This window comes from Myotis brandtii, unplaced genomic scaffold (genome assembly GCF_000412655.1).
Source record: "Myotis brandtii unplaced genomic scaffold, ASM41265v1 scaffold137, whole genome shotgun sequence".
NCBI classification, from domain to species: Eukaryota; Metazoa; Chordata; class Mammalia; order Chiroptera; family Vespertilionidae; genus Myotis; species Myotis brandtii.
The window spans coordinates 5,558,271-5,583,946 of NW_005354874.1; the positions used below are offsets into that span (position 1 = coordinate 5,558,271).

Genomic DNA, 25,676 nt, shown 5'->3' on the forward strand with positions numbered 1-25,676 from the left:
GAGGACAGTGGGTGGGGAGTGAGGGCGGAGGGAGGGGTGGGAACTGGGTGGAGGGGAATTATGGTGGGAAAAAAGAGGAACCAATGTAATAATCTGAGCAATAAAGATTTAATTAAAAAAACAAAAAAAAGAATGCCAGGCTTACCCCTCTCCGTTGTTCCTGAAGAGGCTCCACAAGCTGAATGCCTGTAGCTGCCCTTGGTGCCTCTGCCACCTATAGGTGAAAGGCTGATGGTGCAAGGCACCTGTCTGCTGGAAATAGCTCCCAAATGGAAATCACAACTCAAGAGAACTGTGTCTAGGCATTATCTCAAACCTCACAACCTCAAAGGCAGGCAAGGCAAATGCTGGCCCACTGCATGGCTGCCACCACAAACCTTCACTTTCCACCAAAGCTTTACAGATCAGAGGTGGCAATCCTTGCTGATCTGCATCCCCTTATCTTCCTTTAGGTAAAATGCCTTACCTAAGAACTGTGGTTCTGTGCTACAATGCACCTTTCCTAAGAGAGCTGTCAAGTCTCTCAATGCAATCCACTTAACAGCACTCTAAGGTTTTTTGTTTTTTTTTTAAAAATATATTTTATTGATTTTTTACAGAGAGGAAGGGAGAGAGATAGATAGAGAGAAACATCGATCAGCTGCCTCCTGCACATCTCCCACTGGGGATGTGCCCGCAACCCAGGTACATGCCCTTGACCGGAATCGAACCTGGGACCTTTCAGTCCGCAGGCCGACGCTCTATCCACTGAGCCAAACCGGTTTCGGCAGCACTCTAAGGTTTAAAACAGACACCCCTACAAAAGCCTCCCATATCGTTCTGAGATGGCCCATATTCACTGACTGGCTTTAGAGAAAACATTTCAAAATGCTCTACCCAAGCCCACCTGCACTCTTGCAAAGTTGCCCAGCAGCTTGGCTTTCCTCCTGCTGAAGCCCACAGGGAAGCTGCCTTCCTTTTATCTTCCCCCCACAATCCCCACAGGCTCAGTGGCATGTAGGACAACACAGCTTCTAGTCCCCCACTGCCTTCCCTCTGATGGTTTCTCAGGAACAGAGTACAGGGCTATATACATCGCTGTTAACTGGCATGAGCAGGAAAACGACTACAAACATCCCTCCCTCACCAAGAGACACATGAAATTTCATGAATGACCTTCAGACCTAGTTACTTAAAATAATTTGAAGGACACCTGAAATATTGTGGCAGCTTACAGATGCAATTGACTCAGAGGGGGTGCCTGTTTAGACCACGCAGTAAACAGAGCCAGGACTCAGAACACAGCACATCTAGAACAAGGTGCAACAAAGCCTGTCAGGCCTTGAGGCAAGGTGGTCCAATAGTCAGAGCTCCTTGGACCAGTTGCAACCCACCTAGTTACCCAGCCCAACCATACATAATGTTCGTGCAACTATAGACAGTATGGGGGGTGACAGGTAAGCAAGACGGAAATGTTAGGAACCCAGACCGCCATTTAAATCCACTCATTTCCAGCACCATGCTTCCAAAAATATGTAAATAAAGGAGCTACTGTCTAGCTCAGCCGTGGGCAAACTACGGCCCGCAGGCCAGATCTGGCCTGTTTGAAATGAATAAAAATAAAAAAAAAAAAAAAAAAAAAAGACCGTACCCTTTTATGTAATGATGTTTACTTCGAATTTATATTAGTTCACACAAACACTCCATCCATGCTTTTGTTCCGGCCCTCCGGTCCAGTTTAAGAACCCATTGTGGCCCTCGAGTCAAAAAGTTTGCCCACCCCTGGTCTAGCTCATTCAGTAAATTTCAGCTACCTGTAACTGGCTGGGGAGGTAAGATTTCAAAGCAGTTTACCATTAGGAAAAAAAAAAATGCTACCTGTGGTATTCAAATAGCAATGTTTTGGAACCCTACAAACCAGTTACAACTGATTAAAGTCAAGAATAGAGGCTAAAAGTGGTGGGTATTTTTTACACTGTCTCAAAGTATCTTTCCAATAGTGATAGATAAGAGGTAAAACTCCAGGAGCCCTAGCCCATTTGGCTCAGTGGATAGATTCCAGTCAAGGGCACATACCTCAGTTGCAGGCTCTATCCCCAGCTTTGGTCAGGGCACATATGGGAGGCAACCAATTGGTGTCTTTCTGACATCAATGTTTCTCTCTCCCTCTCCCGCCCACTCTCTTTAAAACCAATTGGAAAATGCCCTAGGGTGAGGATTAACAAAAAAATAAACTTCAGAGAAAACCTGGAAAGCACCACCTTTAGGGCTCATTCACCACCAATGAGACAGGCATATCCTTTCTGAGGACAAAGCATCATATACAGCCTGTCAAAACTGCAAACCAAAAGCAGGCAAACCCAGATCTGGGGACCTTCTGACACATTAAGTCTTCAAAACTGTTGATATTAAGATTAGAACGGAGGCCATGAGGACTAGACATACACGGAAGCCCCTCACCACTGCCAAGACTGAGCTGCAACTGCAATCTTGGGCTTTATTTTCCACAAAAACACTCCATATATCATAGTTTGTTATTTTATTATACACTTTATAAAATGTCCAAACACAAACATCCACCGCCCACATCTTTCGTAACAAGATGATCTGGCCATTTTCTAAAGCAAACCAAATTGATTTTTATACCCTTAAGATATTTCTCTCAAATATTTATATTCCAACTACAAAAATGGTGCTGCAAAGGGTACAGAAAGATAAATGAGGCATTCTTGCTGGTTATAGCACAAACATGACTACTGAAGAACTGAGTAAGGGGGAAAGTTACCTAATTAAGGAATGGAATGTTTGTTACCTAGGACAAGTATAGCTGAATTATTTGTTGTAACTGGCACCTACCCTAAAATAACTGGTTTGTAGGGACAAGGGCAAATGAAATAGTGAGACTAAATGTGCCAGGCAATTGCTTATACTTGTTTCCAGAAGGCACATATTTCCTGCACCCTTTCTTCGTAAGTAAAGACAAATTAGAGAACCCACTTTTAGATTCTGCCCATTTTGAGTTATTAACTGTGTAAAGAAAAGATCAGTTATGTTGAAGGAGCATGTAACAGAAATATTTTTAAACCAACATGGTTAAGTGTTAAGATTTTTAGAAATCAAAATGTTTATTAACATAATTTTAAAGTAAAGTCAAAGGTAATAAATCTTCTGTGGTAATGACTTAAGTGCAAGTGATGCTGGCTTTCACATTCATATCCTTCATTCAGAGAAAAGGCAGATCAGTTGTTCTTGAACAAGTCAATGCAGCTCTGCAAGAGGGAGACATTGTTCTGGAAGAAAAACAAGTCAAGGTAGACCAATGAACCAATGAATCCAAGACTTCCTATATGTCTGTAAGAATTAAACTCAAACCCATCGACCTATCTTTTCTCAAGATTTAAAGCCAGTCAAACTTGGTTGGTGTTTTACTTCATTAAATCACAACTTAATCAGCCCTGGCTGGTGTGGCTCAGTCAGCTGGAGCATCGTCCTATACACCAAAAGGTGCTGGGCTCGATTCCCAGTTGGGGTGCATGTGGGAGGTAACTGATCGATATTTTTCTCACATCAATTTTTCTGTCCCTTCCTCTCTCTAAAATCAATTTTTTAAAAAAATTTAAAAATCACAAATGAATTAGTCTACAATCCTTCTCACCCAATTTCATGTTGGTAAGATCCTCTCCCTCAGAGGTCTGGGATTGCTCACAGCTAAAGAGCTAGTGGATGCAGTTCCAGCACCTCCACCATCCCAGCCCCAGGTTTGCACCAAACGCAGTCATGCTAATTCTGCTTAAGTGAATTAACCTAACTACTACATAAATAAGTTGTTCTTTGAAGATAAAGGCCTTGAGAAGACTAGATAAAAAGTTGCAGCCCTAGCCGGTTTGGCTCAGTGGATAGAGCATAGGCCTGTGGACTGAAGGGTCCCAGATTTGATTCTGGCCAAGGGCACATGCCTGGGTTGTGGGCTTGATCCCCACTAGGGGGCATGCAGGGGGCAGCCGATCAATGATTCTCTCTCATCATTGATGCTTCTATCTCTCCCTCTCCCTTGTTCTCTAAAAGCAATAAAAGTATTTTTTAAAAATACTTTTAAATAAATAAAAAAAATTTTTTTTAAAGTTGCTAAAAATTAGTTATGGGTGGAATTTTAAATGAGATAACAAATGATAAATATTTATATAGGACTTCGCACAAATTGTCTCATAGTTCTCACTTTAAAGAATTCAGAAAACTTAAAATACCCAGAACATTATGGGTATAATTTATGTATGATACTTTAAAACTCCAATTTAAAAGGATCTGGACTTAATAGACAAGTGAATAAACACATCTATGTTGTAGTGACAATAAAGGAATTCAAAACACACAAATGCTCTAAGTCTTCTTGCTTTAACCAATGCTGATGGCTAGTGACAGTTCCCTCCTCCAATTCCCTACTGCCCCAAGGGCTGACCCAGGGGCCCTGGACCAGACAGCACTTTTGGGGGGCCAATCTCAGCTGTACCCCAGAACCTCCCAAGAAAACCATACCCAGAATTTCTGAGTGAATGGGCCTGGGCAGCAAAAAGTCTTAAAAATTCCCTAGTAAAGTCTAATGTGCATCCACCATTGAAAACCTTTGTTCTCCAACTTTTCTGTGCAAATTAAGCTAGACATCAATATATATTTTTCTTCCTTTCTAAACCAAAAAGGACTATCAGAAGACATTTAGCAAAACTAGATGACAATTTATTTTAAAAATTGTTTTCCATGAAAACTCCAGATAATTAAGAGCTGTAAAATGGTATGATAGGTGTGTTCACAAATTATTAGAACAGATTCTTCAAAGTGTGGGCCACAGAACTTTGAGAAGGAGGCAGGGTAGCCACAATCAAGAATGCTCTTTTCAAAAGCAATGTTTCACCAAGACATTATGAATTTGTTTTGCAGTAGAATAAACATACTGTAACAACTGGCTCCCACCTACACTACAGGGGATTAAAGCCACAAAGCAAACCCCACCTGCTTAATGATATTGGGATAACTGGAAAATAATTAAAAACAAACAAACAAACAAACAAACAACAAAAACGAAAAGGTTGTTGGCTTAATCTGAATACTTACCCTAGCGTGCTTTATTTCCAGTTCAGACATTTCAATTAAATTCTTTCTAAATGCTGCCACTCTCTTTCGTTTGAAATTGCTTAGTTCTACAAAAGAGAAAGTTTCAAAAAAAGTTAACAATTTTCATCTTTAACTTCCAAATATCATTCTTATAAATAAATGATCTCCAAAGCTTTGAAGCACTGCCATATTTTCTCACATTTCTATTATCTCTGCAATTAGTACACATCCCATTCTATGGACACTGTAATATGCTTGCCATTACCTTTAAATAAGCAACACCACTCAATCACTGAAGAATCAAAATTCAGAGGACTATTGGAGAATCTCTGAGATGAGCAGCTTTGTCCTTAACCAAAGTTTGTATACAGAGGGTTGGGAGGTGGTGAGCCACACAAACTTGAACCAATGGCTTTTTTAAGGACATTGTAAAAAAATATATTTTACTGATTTTTTACAGAGAGGAAGGGAGAGGGATAGAGAGTTAGAAACATCGATGAGAGAGAAACATCGATCAGCTGCCTCCTGCACACTCCCCACTGGGGATGTGCCCGCAACCAAGGTACATGCCCTTGACCAGAATCGAACCCGGGACCCTTGAGTCCACAGGCCGATGCTCTATCCACTGAGCCAAACCGGTTAGGGCGTAAGGACATTTTTTTTAAAATCTGAAAACCCTTCCCTGCTCAAATTGGTGCGGTAGGGTACTTAGGAGCAAATTTATCCTCTCGTACCATGTCTATACAGCACTGTCCAACGGAAATATAATGCAAGCAGCCACATTAAAAACTAAAAACTCATACACAAAATTTTTATACTGATGTGTTAATAGCCACATCTTGGCTAAATGGGTCTTCCCAGATGTCAAGATAAGCTCCCCAGGACCAAGACTCTACACACTAACCCTTCTGTCTCCCCACACCATTGTTTCTCTATGCTCATTCAACTAACTCAAATCTGTTCAGCCACAAATCTTACAAAGAACTGGGACCAAAGTTAAGACCCGTTAATCTCTGAATGGTCTGTAATATGGTACTTTTAAATATCATACACCCAGGCTTATCCTAATATATAAAAATCCAGGGTCCGTAACATCCAAAACGACTGAAGGCTCGACCAACTGGAAATTAGTCCTGCAGTCAGTGCTGGGTTGCCGTGGTGACCCAGCACTGACTGCCGAGGGGGCTGCGAATCAGGCCCAGAGAGAGGCCTAAAGAGAGGCCTCTGTGGCAGCTGTTGATCAGCCCTTGCCTCTCTTTCTCTCGAGGCCTGGCCAGCAGCCATGCAGCCTCTTTCTCAGGCTTCTGCTGGGGCTGCTAATCAGCTCCGCCTCTCTGATCAGGCCCGTTGATATGCCTGGAGATGCTGACTGGCATAGAAACCGACCAATCAGAACCAAATCTGGGTGAACTGTGAAGGCAGTGGGGGCTGAGGGTTTTAAAGGCTTTCCCCTTTTTAAGCAATCCTATCCTATATAATCTACCTATAATACTAAAAGGGTAATATGCTAATTAGAACGGGTCTATCTGCCATCTTCCGGACATCCAACTTCCTTCCAGGACAAAGCCATGGTGGTGGGGGACAAGGCAGAGGCCATTAGGGGCTATCAGGCCAGCAGGGGAGGGCCGTTGGGGGCAACCAGGATGGCAGGGGAGGACAGTTGGGGGCGAGATCAGGCAGCAGGGGAGGGCAGTTGGGGGTGATCAGGCAGGTGAGTGGTTAGAAGCCAGTGGTCCCAGATTGCGAGAGGGATGTACGACCACTGGTTTAGGCCCAATCCCACAGGGTGTGATTGGAGAGGGTGCAGGCTGGGCTGAGGGAACCCCGCCCCCCGCACGAATTTTGTGCACCAGGCCGCTAGTAATTTGAATAAAGAGGATAAAATCTGTAACACAGGAACAACCTTAGGCAATAAGGACAGGCCTAAATTGGCACCATTTAAAAACTTTTTTTCTTTAATCCCCTTCTCTAAAACTCTCAGAGCCACTAAACTTTGGCCTATATCAGTGATGGAGAACCTTTTGAGCTCGGCGTGTCAGCATTTTGAAAAACCGTAACTTAACTCTGGTGCCATGTCACATACAGAAATTTTTTGATATTTGCAACCATAGTAAAACAAAGATTTATATTTTTGATATTTATTTTATATATTTAAATGCCATTTAACAAAGAAAAATCAACCAGAAAATGAGTTTGAGTGTCACCTCTGACACGCGTGTCATAGGTTCGCCATCACTGGCCTATATAATAACCTAAGATTTCAACTCAAGTCATTTTAAAGTGTGTTCCTTATAAATTTAAAATAGCTGCTAAAATGGGCAAGAAGAATAGGGCAATAAGGAGAAGGTTTGATGATCCTCTCCCATCAATGCTGTTTCTCTCTCTAAAATCAATGAAACTTTTTTTAAAGGAGGTTCCTTTTGAAAGAATTTAAAAGACAGCCACCTGTGAGTCTGCATGCCATCTGCAGTTTTTGTACAGAGAAGTTCTGCTCCTTATAGTTAAGGCATTACAGTCTTGAATACGTAAGAGCCAAGACAAAGGAGAATTGTACTACTGTTCATGGACAGCTACTATCAGGACACTTCCAAATATGCCTAGATTTTTTAAACCACAGGAAAGGAAAAAAGTTTTGAGAAAACAAAGTCTTAAAATGAGATTTGGATTTCTCAAAGGAACCTGAGTTTTGAGGGGGGGTAGGAACATGTTTTGAGGTTGTGTCAAGTATAGACTCACTATAATTAAGTTTGTTCTAAAAGACACATTCTTTACTTTTTGGTTTGGCATGTTCCATGGCCCCTAAGAACTACAGGGCAGTGAGATCCCTTAAGGAAAAGACTACATGGTGCACCATCTCCCCTCAAAGCAAAAATGGGGGAAGGCAACAAAAGCCCTGTGGACATGGACTGGAACTACATCATCAACATGGATTTATGAATGTTGAGGGGAGAGAGAAGCCAAATGCACGTGCACATGTGTGCACACATCCCTATTTTTTCCTCGCTGTCAGCACAAGGGCCCTGAAGCAGAGATTCTCCAGAATCAATGAGCATATTTAGCACCCAATCTTGCTACTAATTCCTTAAGTAACAAGAGCTTGGGCTTCTGAAAGAAATGGCAGTTTCCAGGCCTGGAGAAGAAACGATGTAGGATTAACATAGAACATCTAACTGTTCAAAAGAATGGGGGGCGGGGGGAGGACAGCCAGCATGGTTCAGTGGTAGTGTTGACCTATAAACCAGGAAGTCACAGTTCGATCCCTACTAGGGGACATGCAGGAGGCAGCCAATCAATGATTCTCTCTCATCATTCATGTTTCTATCTCTCTCCCTCTTCCTTCTTCTATGAAATCAATAAAATTTTAAAAAAAGAATGGGGGGGGGGGGGTTTTGTCATAAGAACACGTCAGCTTAAAAGCACTTCCTCACTGGCTGGCTGAACAATGAGTACCAAAATAGCTAGTATAATAAAATCCAAAATTATTTTAGAATATAGGAGTCCATCTAAAGAAGAAATAGGGGAAAAGGGCAGGCTTATACTTTAAAAATTGATGTCAAGTGCTAATTTGGAAAGGGAATGCTAGAACTGGAGGGAGGGGGAAATCACCTCCCAAATCTCATACAACCACAAGGGTAGAGGTTGGTTCAGGCAAGAACCAACATAAGCTACATTTAGGGGGAAAGTTTGATGAATAAGATATATGCATGGTCTTAAATTGTCTCCCCGTGAACTAGTAATTAGTGGCATAGAAAAAAAGTATCAACTATACAGTGGAGAAATATAACAACACATGTCTAGGTAATAAAAATACCCTCAGATACCACACCCTAAGAAGCACATAGATAACTGGAATCTAACGAGGAAATAAACCAACCAAAAAGAAGCATTCTATTTTTAATAAGGGACTATGGTCTTCAAAAAGGCAAATTATCTTTTTAAAAAATGCACAGCCCTAACCGGTTTGGCTCAGTGGATAGAGCGTCAGCCTGCGGACTCAAGGGTCCCAGGTTCGAGTCCGGTCAAGGGCATGTACCTTGGTTTCAGGCACATCCCCAGTAGGGAGTGTGCAGGAGGCAGCTGATCGATGTTTCTCTCTCATTGACGTTTCTAACTCTCTATCCCTCTCCCTTCCTCTCTGTAAAAAAATCAATAAAATATATTTTTTTAAAAATAAAATAAAAAATGCAAACATTTTTTTAGGAAAAAAAGTCCATAATACATAAAACTTAACCTCAAACTCAAATGGTTGAAAAAAACAAAAGCACCAATCTATATTATAAAAGGCCTGTTGCCAAAACGCCGTAACGCCCAAAGTCCCGTCACCAGGAGGTGCATTGATGGGTCCCGCGGAGCGCTGGGTCTGGGACTTGCGTGATTTCGTGTGCTGGGCCTCTAGTGCAATTATAAAAACACACACACGGGAGCAAGTGTGCCAAGTTAGAAAACAGAACAAACTGTGGACAGGTAGGTGTCCACAACTAAAGGATGTATGTATGGTGTTCTTTGCAGTATTTGTGCAACTTCTCTCAGTGAGGTTGAAATAATCTATCTATAATAACAAAAGCCTAATATGCTAATTAGACCAGACATCCTTCTGGAAGCTGGGGCTGCAAGGGAAGCCGGGGTCCTGGGTGCCAGAGGGAAGCTGGTGCCGGCAGCTGGGGGATGGCCTACTCTTGCATGAATTTCGTGCATTGGGCCTCTAGTTTACAAGTAAAATGTAAAAGGTAAAGGTAAAGAGTGGCCCTGCTCTACCTTCTTTTGCAGATTCAGAAAGCTGTTCAAATTTCTGGCAGCATTCTTGCTGGTGTGCCTCAGCCAACTTGACATCTTTGCTTTTTAACCGGGCCTTATCCAACGCTTTGTTTGAGTTCTCATAGTCAATGAGGGCTTTGGTACGCCTGTATAAGAGATCCTGAGAAGAAAATTAACAGATAAAAACATGGTAAAATATCCCAAGTACTCTAGTGCCAATGCACTACCTGAAATGTCAACATCTAGTCTACTTCATGACCACCCCCCCCCCATTATTTTTTTAATTCCAAGATCAGTCTTGGAAGAACTCTTATGGCATTACTGAGAATTTTTTCCGAATTGTTCATGTGGGTCAAAAGAAAAAAACAACAACAGTGAAAACTGAAGGATTTCTCTTTCTAGGAAAGTAATTTCAGAAAATTAACCACTGTGTATTGAACATGTGCAATTACTGCAAGGTGAGTCAAATGATGCAGATAGAATGCAAAGTGGGCAATGAGGTAGTTAGAACATTCTTATAACCCTATCCAGAGAACCCTGTCTCTGAAAGTCTACCCTGAGGACCTAATCTGAAATATTCTTTGCAATGTTGCAGCAAAGTAAAAGTTACTTTAGTATCTAAAATGCAAAGTTATGCCCTAGCCGGTTTGGCTCAGTGGATCACCCTGCAGACTGAAGGGTCCCAGGTTCGATTCCAGTCAAGGGCACATGCCTAGGTTGCGGGCTCAATTCCCATTGGGGGGCATGCAGGAGACAGCCAATCAATGATTCTCTCTCATCATTGATCTATCTCTCTCCTTCTCCCTTCCTCTCTGAAATCAATAAAAATATATTAAAAAATAATTATAATAAAATGGAAAGGTATACATGTATGACAGACATCTAAGATTCAATTATGTCCCTCTTTGTATATATGCAAAAAAACTTGTTTATCATCAGCACTTAAATTCATATAAAGATAGTCAATAGTCAAGAATGTGTAAAAAAAAAAAATCCAAATATAAGACTAAAGAAACATGCCAAATGACAAATTAACTAAAATAAAACTAAACTAAGGGGAAAATAATGAATTTCTACATCCTGACAGCATTTTTCTGTTACATATTTTCCCTATCTAATCTTATGTCTGATTCATTATTTCACACAAAAATGACAAACATTTTTGTTCAGGGCTGTGTAGACAGTGGAGAATGCATGTTTCATTCTAAAAGGTCATTCTGCTCCCAATTAGTCTTGCTTTTTAAATAAATAATGCTTAATGACAACTGCAATTCAAGAAAACTCAGAAATCCCAAAACCTTTTCTGCCTCAGAAATAGCCCTTTCAGAAAGTCTTCAGTTATGTACTGCATCAAATAACTTGTAACCCCCAAACTATGTATGTATCTGTCTTCTCAAGTACAACCGCTATTGATCTCAAGTAATACAAGGTAAGGATACAATGCCACAAAAAGATACACCACTGTGGGAAAATTTCAATCTAAAATGAGACTGAAAAACATGAAATGAAGAACCTCATGCATGTGCCCGCAGAACAGAACTTAAGAACTAACAGGCTACTTTCCTGTAAATGCCTGATTTACAGAAGAATCTCCTGACCAATGAACATCCACCCATGAACTTACTGCTTAAACTCTGGACGGACTTCCCACTCTTTGTACCCTCCTTGCCCATAAGTCCGCTCCATACCCTCACCAGACTCACATGTAGCTTACTTATTGCATGCCTTTTCCAAACTGCCATTCCTCGATAAACTCAATTTCTGATAACTCAAGCTTGCCTTAATTTACAGCTCTATTTAGATCCTCATCACTTACATAAACAATCCTGACAAATTCCTATCTTCCTTCATTTTTAACAAAAACAATACATCTCTAACATCACACCTCTTAAAAGTTATGGCAAGGCAGGCGTAAAGAACTTACCTTAGCAGCCTCTATGTTGAGCATATAGTATCGAAGGAGCTCTGTCAGCTTTAAATCTTCATCTGAGGAGACTCGACTCTCTACTTTCTTTTAGAATAAAAAAAGATCATCATCAAAGTAGATATCAACAGATTATAAAATATATAATGAAAACCAAAATAAAAATCCTTACCCTAAGTTTTTCAAACAGCTCAGCAACCTTCAACAGGTACCTAAAATATATACAGGAATGGGTAAATTCAGGAGTCTTAGCCTTTGGTGTTTTAGAATTAACATATCAAAGTATTGTTTTCATCACTAGATTTGGCCCATTCTAGTAGAGAAGATGACTATAAAGTTGAACACATTTATAGTGTCGCAGTCATGGGTATCAACCTGTTGGTACACTACCCCCCTTCAGCCATATTGCCATGAAGAACATGTGCTCCAATTTTAATTATCAGTATTTTTTATTGATATTGTGCGTGTGCGTGCGACACAGAGAGAGAGAGATTGAGAAACATCAAATTGGTTGTCTCCCAGGAGCCCCAATCAGGGATCAAACCCACAATCTAGCTGTGACCAGGAATCGAAGCCGCCACCTTTTGGTGTACATGATGACACCCCAAACATCTGAGTCACACTGGCCAGGGTGTGTCCCCAATTTTTATCTAATGCTAAATCTGTGTTAACCAAGGTTAGGTTCTAATGAACCATCAGGTTTGCCCCAAAGCCATTAAGTATAAACTATTTCATCTTGGTTCTGCCATTAGCTGACTTCCACTTTCAAATCAGAAATACTGCCGCCTGTTATACTAAGCCTAGGTATTAAATAGAATACTGTATCACACCAAAAATGGCCGGGCTAAAGAAACTGAAAAATATAAATTTTAAAAAAAAACTCAAGATCAGACTGGGATCATTACATTATCCTTATGACCACTTCCATCAAATCTCTTTCCAAAATACTGCCAAGTAAAGTGGCAAGAACTATGTGGAACAGAACATACAAGGCAAACTTCAAAAAAAGAAAACAAAAAGTAGTAGAGACATGTAATACAGACTCAATAATCACATGTTTGGTACAGAAGTGCCCGTGTGTTCAGAGAGTGTGTAAGATTTTAGCTACTAGAAACTATCTTATCTACCTTTGATAAGCTTGTACTCAAGAGAACTGAAATTATGTAGTCACTATTCACTATACTTTCAATCATATCACCTACTAGTTTTGGATTAGAGAATTTAGGGAAAAGCTTTTCCAACAAACTTACTTTTTGATGACTGTGGGTTCCTCTAAAGCCAGGCTATGCAGGCAGGCTGCAGTGTGGATATAGTCATCTGCAACATCTGTAGAAACAAGAATAGCCTTGTTTATATGAACAGAGCTGGCACATGAGCAAAGATAGGTGGCTAGTGGGTGAATGATATTTACTTTTATGAGATCTGGTCATTTTGTCAGCTTTTGCACATGAATCCTTGATCCTATTATAATAGTTAATGAGGAAATTCTTCTCTTGCTCAAAGAAGTCATCTACCTCCTAAAAGGAGAGGGGGGAAAAATTTAAGAAGCAAAACTTAAAAATATGAATACGTGTTTTGAATTAGAAGAAACATTAAGGAAATAAACTCATACATAAGCTTAAGCTCTACAGACCAGGGAAATACAAATTGATAAAATACCATTTCACACTTAAGACCAGCAAAAGTCAAGTGATGGCAGGAAATGTCAACAGAGAACCATTTTGAAGAACCATTTAACAAAGCCCAGTAACACTCTGGTATCCTAAGATCTAGCAATTCTGCGAGAGCAATAGTTCTGCTTAGTGGTTTGCTACCACCTAGCTTCAGATACTCTGTGTGTAGAGGAGGGATGAATTCGGTCGCTTTTAGACTGAGAGGCAATACTGGAATCTGGTGGGCACCAGCCAGGGACACTAAACACCCTGCAATATGTGGGTACAGATTAAGTCCCACACACCTTAAACTGTGCCAATGAGATCACCAAAGAGCTTCCAAATTTCTAACAAGGCCCCTGGTACTCAGCACCTACATTCTAGACTACTTACTCAAGCCCGCAAGTGACAAAGTTAGATACCAAATAGTAGCTATTAAGGTAACACAGTTAAAAGGGGGGATGAGGAATAAAGGAATAAATCACACCTATGAGGTTAATGAGAGACTTGTATATTAATTTGATTTTCTAGAATAGTACTTAATAGTATAAATGTGAGCCATATGTGCCATTAAAATTTTTCTAGTAGCCACAGGTGAAATTAACTTTAAATATTTTACTTAACTCAGTATTATCTACAACAAAACTATCAGTGAGATATAATACATTCTTTTCTTCACATCAAGTCCTTGGAATCCAGCATGTAAATAAAATTAAAAATGTCAAGTGTCTGGGGCTACCAAAATGGGCTGTGTAGTTCTGGAGACCGTCATGAACGACTGCCCTTGTGGCTAATTTTCTTTTTTTTAAATAATTTCACTTCTCTCCTTACAAAAAAAGGAGAAAATAAAGACTTAAGTGTGAGAAGGTTCTTATCCCTTCTCCAGGGAGAGAAGAGGATATTTTGGAAAAACTCATTTCACAAATATCTTTTCTAAAGAAATAAAAGGTCACCTATCTATGCAAAGTCAGGAATTTTCTTAAACAGCTAAAAGCCACTTACCTTAACTCCAGAAAAAAGGACTTCATCAGCACTTTTCACCACACTTTTAAAAAAGCCACCAAACATCTCTTTGGTATTTTTCCGCCTAACGCTTAGCTGAAGAAAGAGAATGTCAAAGGAAGTTTATGGTAAATATATTTTTCTGGGTAAGTCCTAAATACTTTCCAAATAAGACTGTTTACTAGTATAGGCACACGCATAAGATAAAGACATTAAGACAAATTCCATCTTAACCACCAGATCTAAGATACTGAATATATAGCTAAACCTAAATCCAGGTCACAATTCTAAAAGTATGATGTAATAGGTATTTTGAAAACTATCTGGAGGGAGAGACAGAAACATCCATCGGTGGCCTCCCACATGCACCCTGACCTGGGATAGAACCCTCAACTGGATATGTGTCCTCACTGGGAGTTGAACTGTGATCCTTTAGTGCAACGGTTGCCAACCTTTTGGACCTCATGGAACACTGGTGGGCGACCGCTGCTTTTGTGTACAGGATGACACTCCAACCAACTGAGCCACGTTAGCTAGGCACCCACTGGCCAGGCACCAAATCCCAGTGGCTTTTAAATTTTTGGTAAAATTTGTTCTGTTCTATGTTTATTAAACTTCACTGGTTAGAAGACACTGAGGAAATTTCTAAGTTGGGATTTGCTTCATACATATTAACAGAAACATTAAAAAAAACAAATATATAAGTCTTTTGTCAACAAAAAGGTAGCCTAGAAAAAAACAAATTTGGATCAATTTAAGTTTCTTCTAATAATCCCAAACTTAACTAAGAGAGAAAACTATTCTTCAGAAGGGGAAAAAGGTCATAATCTTTAGCCTTTTATAAAAATGTCTTACATAATTGATCTGCCAGGGAGAGGAAGTGGCATATACTAAAGGTTTCCATTGTGTTGGTAAGAAATTCAGAACACTAAAAGTCAATTTTGGGCAATATGTATCAAGTATTTTTATTTTTAACAAGTCTATAGCTTATTTGTTTTAAATATGTCTTTATTGATTTTAGAAAGAGGGAGAGGAGCAGAGAGAAACATCAATGAGAGAGAAATATCGATCAGGTACCTCCTGCACACTCCCTACTGGGGATGGAGCCTGCAATCTGGGCATGTGTCAACTGGGAATCCAACTGGTGACCCCTTGGTTCATGGGTAGACACTCAACCATAGAGCCACACCAGCCGGGCATCAGATATATCTTTATAGTCTTGTACATTTTCCTGGATCATGGAAATGAAATCTTAAAAAAAAAAGCCTTACATCCTGATCGTATTCCAGGAAAACATGAAAGTTGCGATCTTTACTGAGAACAGGGTGAGAAGAAAGCCGCTGAAGAAAGACTTCATGGGAGGATACAGTCTTCTTAAAGACAGCAAGATATTCACTAAAAGAGAAGCATACAAGACATCTAGTTGGCACCACTCAACTGGCAAGCACTACCCCACCCAATTACTGCTCATGCCACTAAGTAAAATATCTGAATAAGGCCTAAACATTTTGGTATAACTTTATATCTAATTCAGTAATAAGATAGTTGCTATTTTGAAATCTATGGAATGAACAAAAGGGGGAAAGTGGTATTATAACTGGGGTTGATGGAGCAAGTCTACAAAGCCTGAAATCTACATGCAAACACTGTTGGTATTTAGCAGCCAACAGAACATTGATTTCTTTAAAATCACACACACACCAAAAAAACCCTTTAATTTGGCAGCTATATAGACAGCATGGAGACTAAAAAGGCTCAGAATCATAAGAAATTATACGACACCTAAGGACAGATGAAGTTAAGGGAATAAATCTCGTTTTGGTGCATCAGCATAATACAACTGATGAATATACTATTGAGATCCTCCCCTAAACTCCCAGCCTTTAAAAGCCCTCAAGATAAAAGGACCCAGCACTCTCCCCCATCTCAACACACCCCCACCCCTCTTTCCCACTAAGGCATACATCTCCTATCTAAAGGTCCCAGAGAGCCCTAGCTTGTATGCTCAGTGGTTAGAGCATAAGCCCACACACCAAAGGGTTACAGGTTTGATTCCCTCCCAGCCAGGGCACCTGTGGGAGGCAACCAGTTGATGTCCCTTTCCCTGTCCCTCTCTTTCCACTCTCTAAAAAATAAACTAAGATAAAGGTGTCCATGAGACTTGCAACCAGGGGAGCAACTAGCAGTAGCAGCCTGTCCAAGGCTAACCCCTTAAACCTGTCTCCAAGGTCCTCTTCTGACTTTTCAGTGAGCCCCACCTTGGCTCACTTCTGTCACTGACTTATTTCTCAGTGAGCCAAAGCAGCTTATTTCTTTCCCATAACATTTCTAGAGCCAGAGCAGCCCCACCTAGGCTCTGGCTCTCTCCTGTTGTTTCTTCTAAGTCCCTCCTTGTTTCGCTGTCCCCAACTTTTTAAAAAAATCCTCACTCAAGGATATTTTCATGGTTTGTTTGTTTGTTTTTTGGGGAAGGGACAGGTATGTGCCCTGACCGAGAATTGAACCCGTGACTTTTTAGTGTACAGGACAATGCTCCTACCGACTGAACCACACTTGCCAGAGCACTGTCCCCCAGCTTTAATAAACATACTCTCAAAACCGCATACACAAAAAATTACCAAGTGGATCTATCTCAATCTAGACATTAAAGATCACTCTAAACTTCCCAAAGGGGAACTTGAGTCTGTGTTCAGTACTTTACCCTCATCAATGGTCATGATAGTCACTGAAATGCATGAGTAATTCAGGACCTGGATGTTTAGGAGCACTGGCCCTAGACAATATGAACTTGGGGCAGAGCATTAATGGGAAGTGCTGAAATGAGCACCTAAGTTCAATACACTGATGGCAGAAGAGGGGAGGAAGTCAATATAAAGCCCAAGGATGGTTTCGCAAGAAACTTTAGTGCAAATCTCCAACTATGATACAGAATTAAAAAACCATTTTTGTTCGAATTAAATTACAATCAAAGAAAAATGAACTTCCTGTGGACTTCTTCCGATCCTGCAATGTGGTTATCATTCAGAATGCTCCTCTGTAACAGCACTCACTGCAATCTAGTTTCAACTATGTTTCCAGTAATCAAACTTCAGAGAACAACTGTACACTATCAGCAGCTTGAAAAAATTATATATGAAAACACAAAGGTTTACTTCACCATGCCAGACCAGCATTCCATAACAAGTATGGTCTACATAGGGGAAAACTACTCTCACCAGTGCTTGTGGCCCAAGGAAGTGAAGGTCTAAAGCTCAAGACTATGCCCGACACTCTGCAAAATGCAGTTTTAATGGACAGCACTAGTAACTACTATACTCGTCCCATCAAGAAGATCCACTTACGCTTCCAACTCTTGCTTCATCTTGGCAAATTCTTCTTTGGTCATAGACCCTTCGCCCTCCCCCAGTTTCTGCATCTTCTCTCGAGGGCCATCAAAGTCAGGCTTTGTAGGAGCAGGTGGAATCTGCAGCAGAGCAGGTAACTCATGAGCATTCTTGTCCCAGCAGTGACATTCTCTAGTTAGGGCCTATACACAGGCCACCAGTCCTGTGGTCAACCTGTCTTTCTTTTAACCTTATTGGTTTTGGCCGTTTAAAAGTGTCCTCCCCAAAACTGGGCACTCACTTGTTCAGTTTATCTATTATGAACAATTGGTAGGGTACAATATGTTTAAAATTTAAACATTAACAATCAGTACTAAAATAGAGCTGATGAGGAAACATCAAGATAATAGTCTATAGACTTTAAAAAGAATTTAATTCCAGAGGACAATCAAATACATTCTAATACTGAGTGAACAGAACGTTCTTAAACATAAGTTTCAGTACTAATTTTAATTATTTTGCCAGATTCTTCAGTCTGCCTGACAGTACAAACCACACTCCTATAAAATCAGAAGGTCTCTTCCTGCAGCCATACATTAACTCTAAAGAGGTGAACACAAGAGCTGCCTCCTTTATCCCTTAAGCAGACTACAACATTTGAGAATGTAAGACTGTATGTTTCCATTCATTCATAGCTACAACACTATTCTCATATTTTAGATTTTAACAGTAATGATTAGCACATACTCTAGTTGGCAGGTGAAATCAGACTTTCACAATCCATGATGAAAAATGGGTAAAAGTCTCTTTAAACAGAATGAACAGCAAGGTAGAAGAAACATGCTTCAGTAATTATTTTATTTTCCAAAATGCACTTACAATAAGCCCAGCGTAGTCTGCAGTTTCAGAAAGAGTGTCATGTAGCCATACAAAGTCTTCATGTTGCCTTATAACAGAAAACTCTGGGCTCTGAAACGTGGGCAGTGTGGTCTGTAAATAAAAGAGAAGTTAACTGGTAGCTACCATTTATTTTAGATAAAGTGGCTTGAATTTCCTGAGCTGCACTAAGGGAAAATCCTAAATAAAACATCACAATGAGATCCACTAAAGAACAAAATGCAGCAACACACAATCTCTCCACCACTATGAAAAGCGATAGCCAAGATGAAACATGTTCTTTAAGGAATTCTTTTCACAAATTTCCACCTTGTACGTCAACTCAGATATAATTGTGTAGTCTTCACACTGCCTTTTGATTAACTGAGGTACGCCAATCAAGCTACCAAGGTATTAAGAGAAAAAAAGACATGGGAAAAGACCTTATAGATACTTATTTGCTTTATTTAAATCAATTCCTGTTTCCTGCCCTGTAAAGTGGGGATAATAAAACACCACGATAAGGTTGTTATAAAAAAACAAATCCATGTAAACCTTTTACAACAGCGCATGGGATAGGAAAAGTATTCAATACATTTTAACTACTAGGTAAGGAGAAAAGGAGGCTGGAAGTGTTCCTGAAAGAACTGATACTGCTTTTTGTCAAATTAAAAATATGGAAACAAGCCTGGCTGGATGACTCAGTTGGGAGTCTTTTCCCTTTCACCAAAAAGGCGGTGGTTTTGGTTGCTGGTCAGGGTATATACCTAGGTTTGGGGTTCAATCCCTGGTTGGGGCATGTATGGGAGGCCACTAATTGATATTTCTCCCTCCCTCTCCCCTCCTCTCTCTCTCTAAAACAAATCAAACAAATCCTCGAGTGAGGATTTAAAAAAAAAAATTGGAGACAGTCCTGGCCTGGTAGTCAGCTGGTTGTCCTATATGCCAAAGGCTGTTTGATCCCTGGTCAGGAATAAATAAGTGGAACAAAGAATGCATAAATAATTGGAACAAATTGATGTTTCTCTTTCCCTTTCTCTAAGATCAATTTAAAAAATTAAAATTTATAAAAATAAAAATTTGGCGGCAAAAAAATAAAAAAAGCTCTTTTGAATCACAAGAAATAAGTGGGGCAAAGGCCAAGAACTTGGTAAACATGAGAAAGCACTTCCCACACATGCAAATTAAAAACAAAGGTGGCCTTAGCTGGTTTGGCTCCGTGGATAGAGTGTCAGCCGGCGGACTGAAGGGTCCCAGGTTCGATTCCAATCAAGGGCACATGCCCGGGTTGCTGGCTCGATCCCCAGTAGGGGGTGTGCAGAAGGCAGCCGATCAATGATTCTCACTCATTGTTTGATGTTTCTATCTCTCTCCCTCTTCCTTCCTCTTTGAAATCAATAAAAAATCTAATTAAAAAACAAAAAACAAAGGTGGAAGACTTCAGCTGTGTAGGAAGATGGTTCAGCCTACTTCACTTTGCTTGATTTACCTTCCTCATAGAGCAGTGTACAAGCCACATTTAACATCAGCAATGCCCTAGGGTTCCACCACAGTGGAAAACACTGCAGCAATTACACTTATTTAGAGGCTCACTACATGATGAGGGAGGTGCTCACTTAGCAGTGGTGCTACATTGCAAACAAATGGCAACCATTTCAGTTCAGGAAGTCTCTTCTCACAGCCACTGTAAAAAACAAGGCTGCAAACTAGCACTGTTTGTATTATTGAAGCCATTCCACCACTTACCTTGGTGTGTACTGTAAACTTGACCTTATCTCTTTCACTGAGTGCATCAGGTATGTCAATCTGAAGCGAGGGATCAACATTCAAGTCCACAGATACAGATCTCAGCTGAAATACATTTTTTGGTCATTAGTTTCAAATTCATCTTAGTCCTAAAAAGTATCCTTCCAAAAATGGGAGCTAGTAATTAAAAAGCAGCCTGTACGAGATCATTTAGAACAAAGTCAGCTGAGATAAATCTAAGTTTATCTGACGCTGTAGGGAAATCTTCTCTTAAATATATGGATGGGTACAAAGTATTCCTGTGATCTGAAAAAGCAACTATAATTTTAATATCATGTGCATTACTCATTTTATATCAGCATGAAAAATTTCTTTAATCAAACACCTAGAGAACCATTATTAAGAAGGCTTGAACTAGACAGGATGAAATCGTGAACTTCTCACATAAATGCCTAAACTACAAGGAATACTCAAGTGGCATTAACCAGATCATTCATATGAAAGACGAGACTAGTAAAACAGAACAGTTATGTGGTATGGGATCCTAGGTCAAAAAGATAAAAACCTGGCTCAAGAGTAGAGCTATTTACCAGGGATTGTTTCATCTAGACACCGAGAAATGAACTGAAAAACTAACAAAGGCCCTACTTAGCAGAATCTCATCGTTAGCTACACATAGGGGACAAGTGTAAGCACTGCCCTGGAAGCAAGAGCAACAGGTTTTGTGAGAGGAATTCAGAGGAAAATAACACCCAACTCCATGTCTGTCCGTTTAAAAAAAAATTTTGGAAGAAATGGACTGTTAAGAAAAAAAAGTGGTTAAAATGGTGTTTGTCCTGAATTTAAAGTATGATAAATTCCCTAATTCTTAAAGCAGACAAGCTGAGTAAAAGGTCAATGTGAAGGTCTGACACAAACAAGGCATTAAACTGCATGAAATAAGCATCTCATGTCTTCCCACCTCCACCCCCCAGAGCTAAAGTAAAGATGTCGTAACACTCGATTATTGCACACAGGAAGAATGCCAAGTGAAGACTGGAGTTAAGAGAATGAGGGAACAAGGAATACTGAGATATTTCCCCCTAAATTTCATTTTGAATTCTTTTCTTCAAAATAAAAAGTTCAAGACCTAAGACTGATAAACAACTTTTGAAACTAGAAAAACGGGTTCAATCAGGTATAAAAAGACTAAATATATCCACTAAAAAAATGCATAACTTCTATTTCTACATCTTAGAAACTGTCAGTTACCTCCCATTTTCCCTTAAGCACTAAGAAAAAATTTAAATTGCAAAAACCAGAGTTAGTCCTGTAACAATGGCTTTCTAATAAGAAACAAGCTTCAAGTTCTGCCAGAACTTGATTTTAACATCAGGTATATTAGTAAGATCACAATATATTTAAGTCCCTGACATTTCAACCTAAATACTTCTCCCAAATTAATTCCTGATGACTCCTATGAAATACTTGCTTATTTTGACTTAATTTTCCTATGTCCATTTATGAGATCTCTACAAACAAAGATAAGACTCAAGGTCAGGGGTACTTCATTTTGTCATAACTGTGACTCTCCTGACATATTTCTGATAAAAGCTTCCTTCCTTGCGATAACTTACCACAGGGCAAATACAAAATTCAAAAGACCTCAAAATATACACTAAAATTTGACTGCAGAGAATACTATTTTATGTTTGTATCTGTCAATCAGAACAGGAACAAAGTGGGCAGGTGTAAAAGGGCCAACAGACCTTGGTAGAAAGACGGGGCAGGTTTAAGGTACATTTCCCTGAGCTCAGCAACAACTGTGATGCTTCCTGAGATTCCATTTCCTAAAGAAGTCTCAAATCCTGGTTTCTAGCCATCTCTCAATTTCTAAACAGGCTGACAATTCCATTTTAGCTCACTATAAGACAAACAAACTTAATGAGCCTGTGATCTCCACATGGACTAGCTTTAGAATTAGGTATTGAAGGACCAAGGTGAATGTAATAGAGAAATAGTTTATTTAAGCATCAAAGCTAAAATGAACTTTACCAGCTGCTTTTATCCCACCGAACAATTATCTTCTGTTTTCATCTCTTTCCCCACAAGTCTAACCATATAATTAATAGCCTAGATTATTTACTATATTACTATCTTCCTTTCTTGTTATCATAGAAATATGGTTTTTGGTATGAGTGCAATGAAGACACACATAACCTACAGTTAGCATATAATCCTCCAGAAAATGAAGCAAATAAATCAATAAAAAGTTGTGAAATGCTTAAAACTTCTAAGTCAGCACAGAATCCTTACTCCGGAAGCATCAAGTATGATTAAAAGTTCAGCATTCTTTCTCCTGCTTAGTCAACAAAACCCAAACCCCACAGCCTTCCGCCACAGTACTTGCTAAATAAATCAGCAGGATGTAGAGCAGTGATTCCCAAAGTGGGCGCTACCGCCCCCTGGTAGGCGCTGCAGCGATCCAGGGGGGGCGGTGATGGCCACAGGTGCATTTGGGGGCGATGAGTAACTGCTATTAAAATTTTAAAAAAATTAATTTCCAGGGGCTGAGTAATATTTTTTCTGGAAAGGGGGCGGTAGGCCAAATAAGTTTGGGAACCACTGATGTAGAGTATAAGAACTGGGTTGTACCCCATTCACCCAGCTCTATCCCCTACCCTAAATAAGCATCCAGAGTACTGCTTAGCACTGATGGCCAATACCAAGTTGGGCTACTGATGTCAAAATGCCAAGAATGGCTGTTTAAATCAGTGGAGAAAAGCAGGCTTCAGAACCAAGTCATGTTACTTTTTCAATTTCCCAATTCCCTTAGGTCACTTGAGAATCAAATTTAAAACACCTATCCTCAAACAACAAAATGTAAGTTTTAAAACTGACTTTCTTTTGTATATTTCTATAGAAACCATTGCATGATATACCCAAAAGTTTTAGATGGAGTTTCAGCCCCCAATGTACTTTCCTTCCCGATTAATCCTTATAGTAAGGATTACAATGATCTTGTGACAAGAAAAAAAAAGGGGGGGGGATAGGGAGGGGAAGATAAACAGCACTGCTTTATTTAGAAAGCAAAATTTTAACTGTTTTAAAAACTCTAAATACTTGGTAAGAGCCTGAAAAGGAGAAAACCTGATACAGAATCCCTATGCACTTCCTCACCCATTCATCAGCCAACCCAGCTGGGGAACATGATACTACTGGCTGCAGGACAACTCTGCAGACTTTAGAGCTAAAGACCACTTGTGATCCAAATCTCACTTTGACTCACTTTGGTGCAAGGCTTACCACCATCTACAAAGCTCACTCTTCAAAAGATTTAATGGTTCACAGGTGGCAAAGGGCAGCTATGTGATTGGACAACATGGAAGGCTAGATTCTGAAATTCAGAACCTACAAGGGAGAACAGAGAAGATACATTCAGCAGATATATATATTACTTTGTTACTGTTTCAACTCACAGGAAAGAAGTGCTCTATAAGAAATTCTAATGCCATATCCTTCTCCAAATCCCTCCTTTATGGTTCCAAGTACTGGTACTCAAATTTTTTGCTACCATTTTCTTCCAAAACCTGCTTATCTGTTCTATCCCAGCTTTTCCTTATAGCACTGGTGCATGAAAACAACTGAACTGACTATAAGCAATGAGCTCTGCTTTTAAACCTATTTGTTTCTCATTTCCTGCCCCTCTCCCCAACCTACAATAGATTCTTCCCTTCTTCATATAACTTTGGTCTACCAGTATCAATCATAACAGAACCAGTCTTCTAGATCTCAGTACACTAATATAGATAAAAGTTATGGAAGTTAGCCATAAGCTTTAAAAAAAAAAACTAGATAAAGGGCCACAGCAAGTGATCAGATTTCCACCACTCATCTTGGTGAGATGGGCCCAAGAGGGACCCATCCCCAACCTACAATAGATTCTTCCCTTCTTCATATAACTTTGGTCTACCAGTATCAATCATAACAGAACCAGTCTTCTAGATCTCAGTACACTAATATAGATAAAAGTTATGGAAGTTAGCCATAAGCTTTAAAAAAAAAAAAACTAGATAAAGGGCCACAGCAAGTGATCAGATTTCCACCACTCATCTTGGTGAGATGGGCCCAAGAGGGACCCATCCCTGCTGACACCAACCATTCTTACGGGTAGTCCACCAACACACAAGCTGTCCATGGTAGAACACCACAGACTGCAGGGCATTTGGAGGCTACTGAACCCTGAGTTCCTAGAACAGGAACCAAGGCTTGGAAGAAGGTCAGTGCAGCGTACTCAGCGAATGGATAAACTCAATCATCATTTCACAAGGCTGCAAAGCCCATGAACTAGTCAAATCCCAACATGGAACCAGAAAGATTAAGTTGAATTATTGGCTTAACTAACATTCATTACAAGAAATCTAACTAATTACTAGATACCTGGATTATTTTCAAATGAGCTCACAAAATGAAAGGGTTACACTGTATGATCTAAGGAACTCCTAGCACAGAAATTCTACTGGGAATCAACACAGCGGTGCTACGGAGGAAGCAGCTAAACAAATAAAAAATTAATTTTCTTCCATTCAAAGCTAAAGCCCTTTATCTACTACTACCCAATTCTATCAAGGCTCCCTCCCCAAAGTTCCTTGATATATCAAGTCCACAGCCCTCTGCTACAAGCCTGACATGTTACATACTACTAGTACACATGTCGATGAGGATATTTAAGAACATTCATTGCCTGACCTTTATGATCAAACCAAGATGAATGGAAATAGGTTTAATACACAAATTTACCTTCACCACCACCAGATTATTCAGCAACACGAGAGAGCTATCTGAGCTTAAGCTTATGTAAGTTTGAGACACAAATGGCAGCATGGAGAAAAGAGAAGGCTGCCTGCTTCCTGATGAGATTCCCTCTGCTTTGAGTCAAAGGTACCACACATTTCCCAAGTCATTTAGATGTAAATATTCCATTACCTAATTAAATCACTCACCAGTAGCTTTGTACTGCTCTTCAAGAAATACAAAGTGAGCCCTAACCAGTTTGGCTCAGCGGATAGAGTTTTGGCCTGTGGACTCAAGGGTCCCAGGTTCGGTTCCGGTCAAGGGCATGTACCTTGGTTACAGGCACATCCCCAGTGGGGAGGCGTGCAGGAGGCAGCTGATCAATGTTTCTCTCTCATCGATGTTTCTAACTCTCTATCCCTCTCCCTTCCTCTCTGTAAAAAATCAATAAAAATATATTTTTTTTAAAAAAGAAATATAAAGTGAAAGCCCAAGAAGTTGGCTTCTGCATTTGTACTCACCATTAACAGTGACTAGAAT

The 25,676-nt window shown here is 39.9% G+C and overlaps 1 protein-coding gene across 2 annotated transcripts; it reads right to left on the minus strand.

The window, feature by feature from the left end:
- Positions 1-2,503: 2,503 nt before the first annotated feature.
- On the minus strand, positions 2,504-25,676 carry SNX5 (sorting nexin 5). Of its 2 annotated transcripts, none has more exons than XM_014535067.1 (13): positions 25,658-25,676; positions 20,364-20,468; positions 18,621-18,731; positions 17,760-17,881; positions 15,690-15,813; positions 14,419-14,514; positions 13,176-13,281; positions 13,015-13,090; positions 11,937-11,976; positions 11,765-11,851; positions 9,841-10,000; positions 5,086-5,171; positions 2,504-3,269 (listed from the first exon to the last, which is right to left on the minus strand). In XM_014535067.1, exons 1-13 carry the CDS (start codon positions 25,658-25,660, stop codon positions 3,219-3,221), a joined length of 1,167 nt encoding a protein of 388 aa, XP_014390553.1. In that variant the 5' UTR covers positions 25,661-25,676; the 3' UTR covers positions 2,504-3,218. The 2 variants fall into 2 exon arrangements, with proteins under 2 accessions (XP_014390553.1, XP_005860661.1); XM_005860599.2 differs by lacking the exon at positions 25,658-25,676 and adding an exon at positions 23,649-23,669.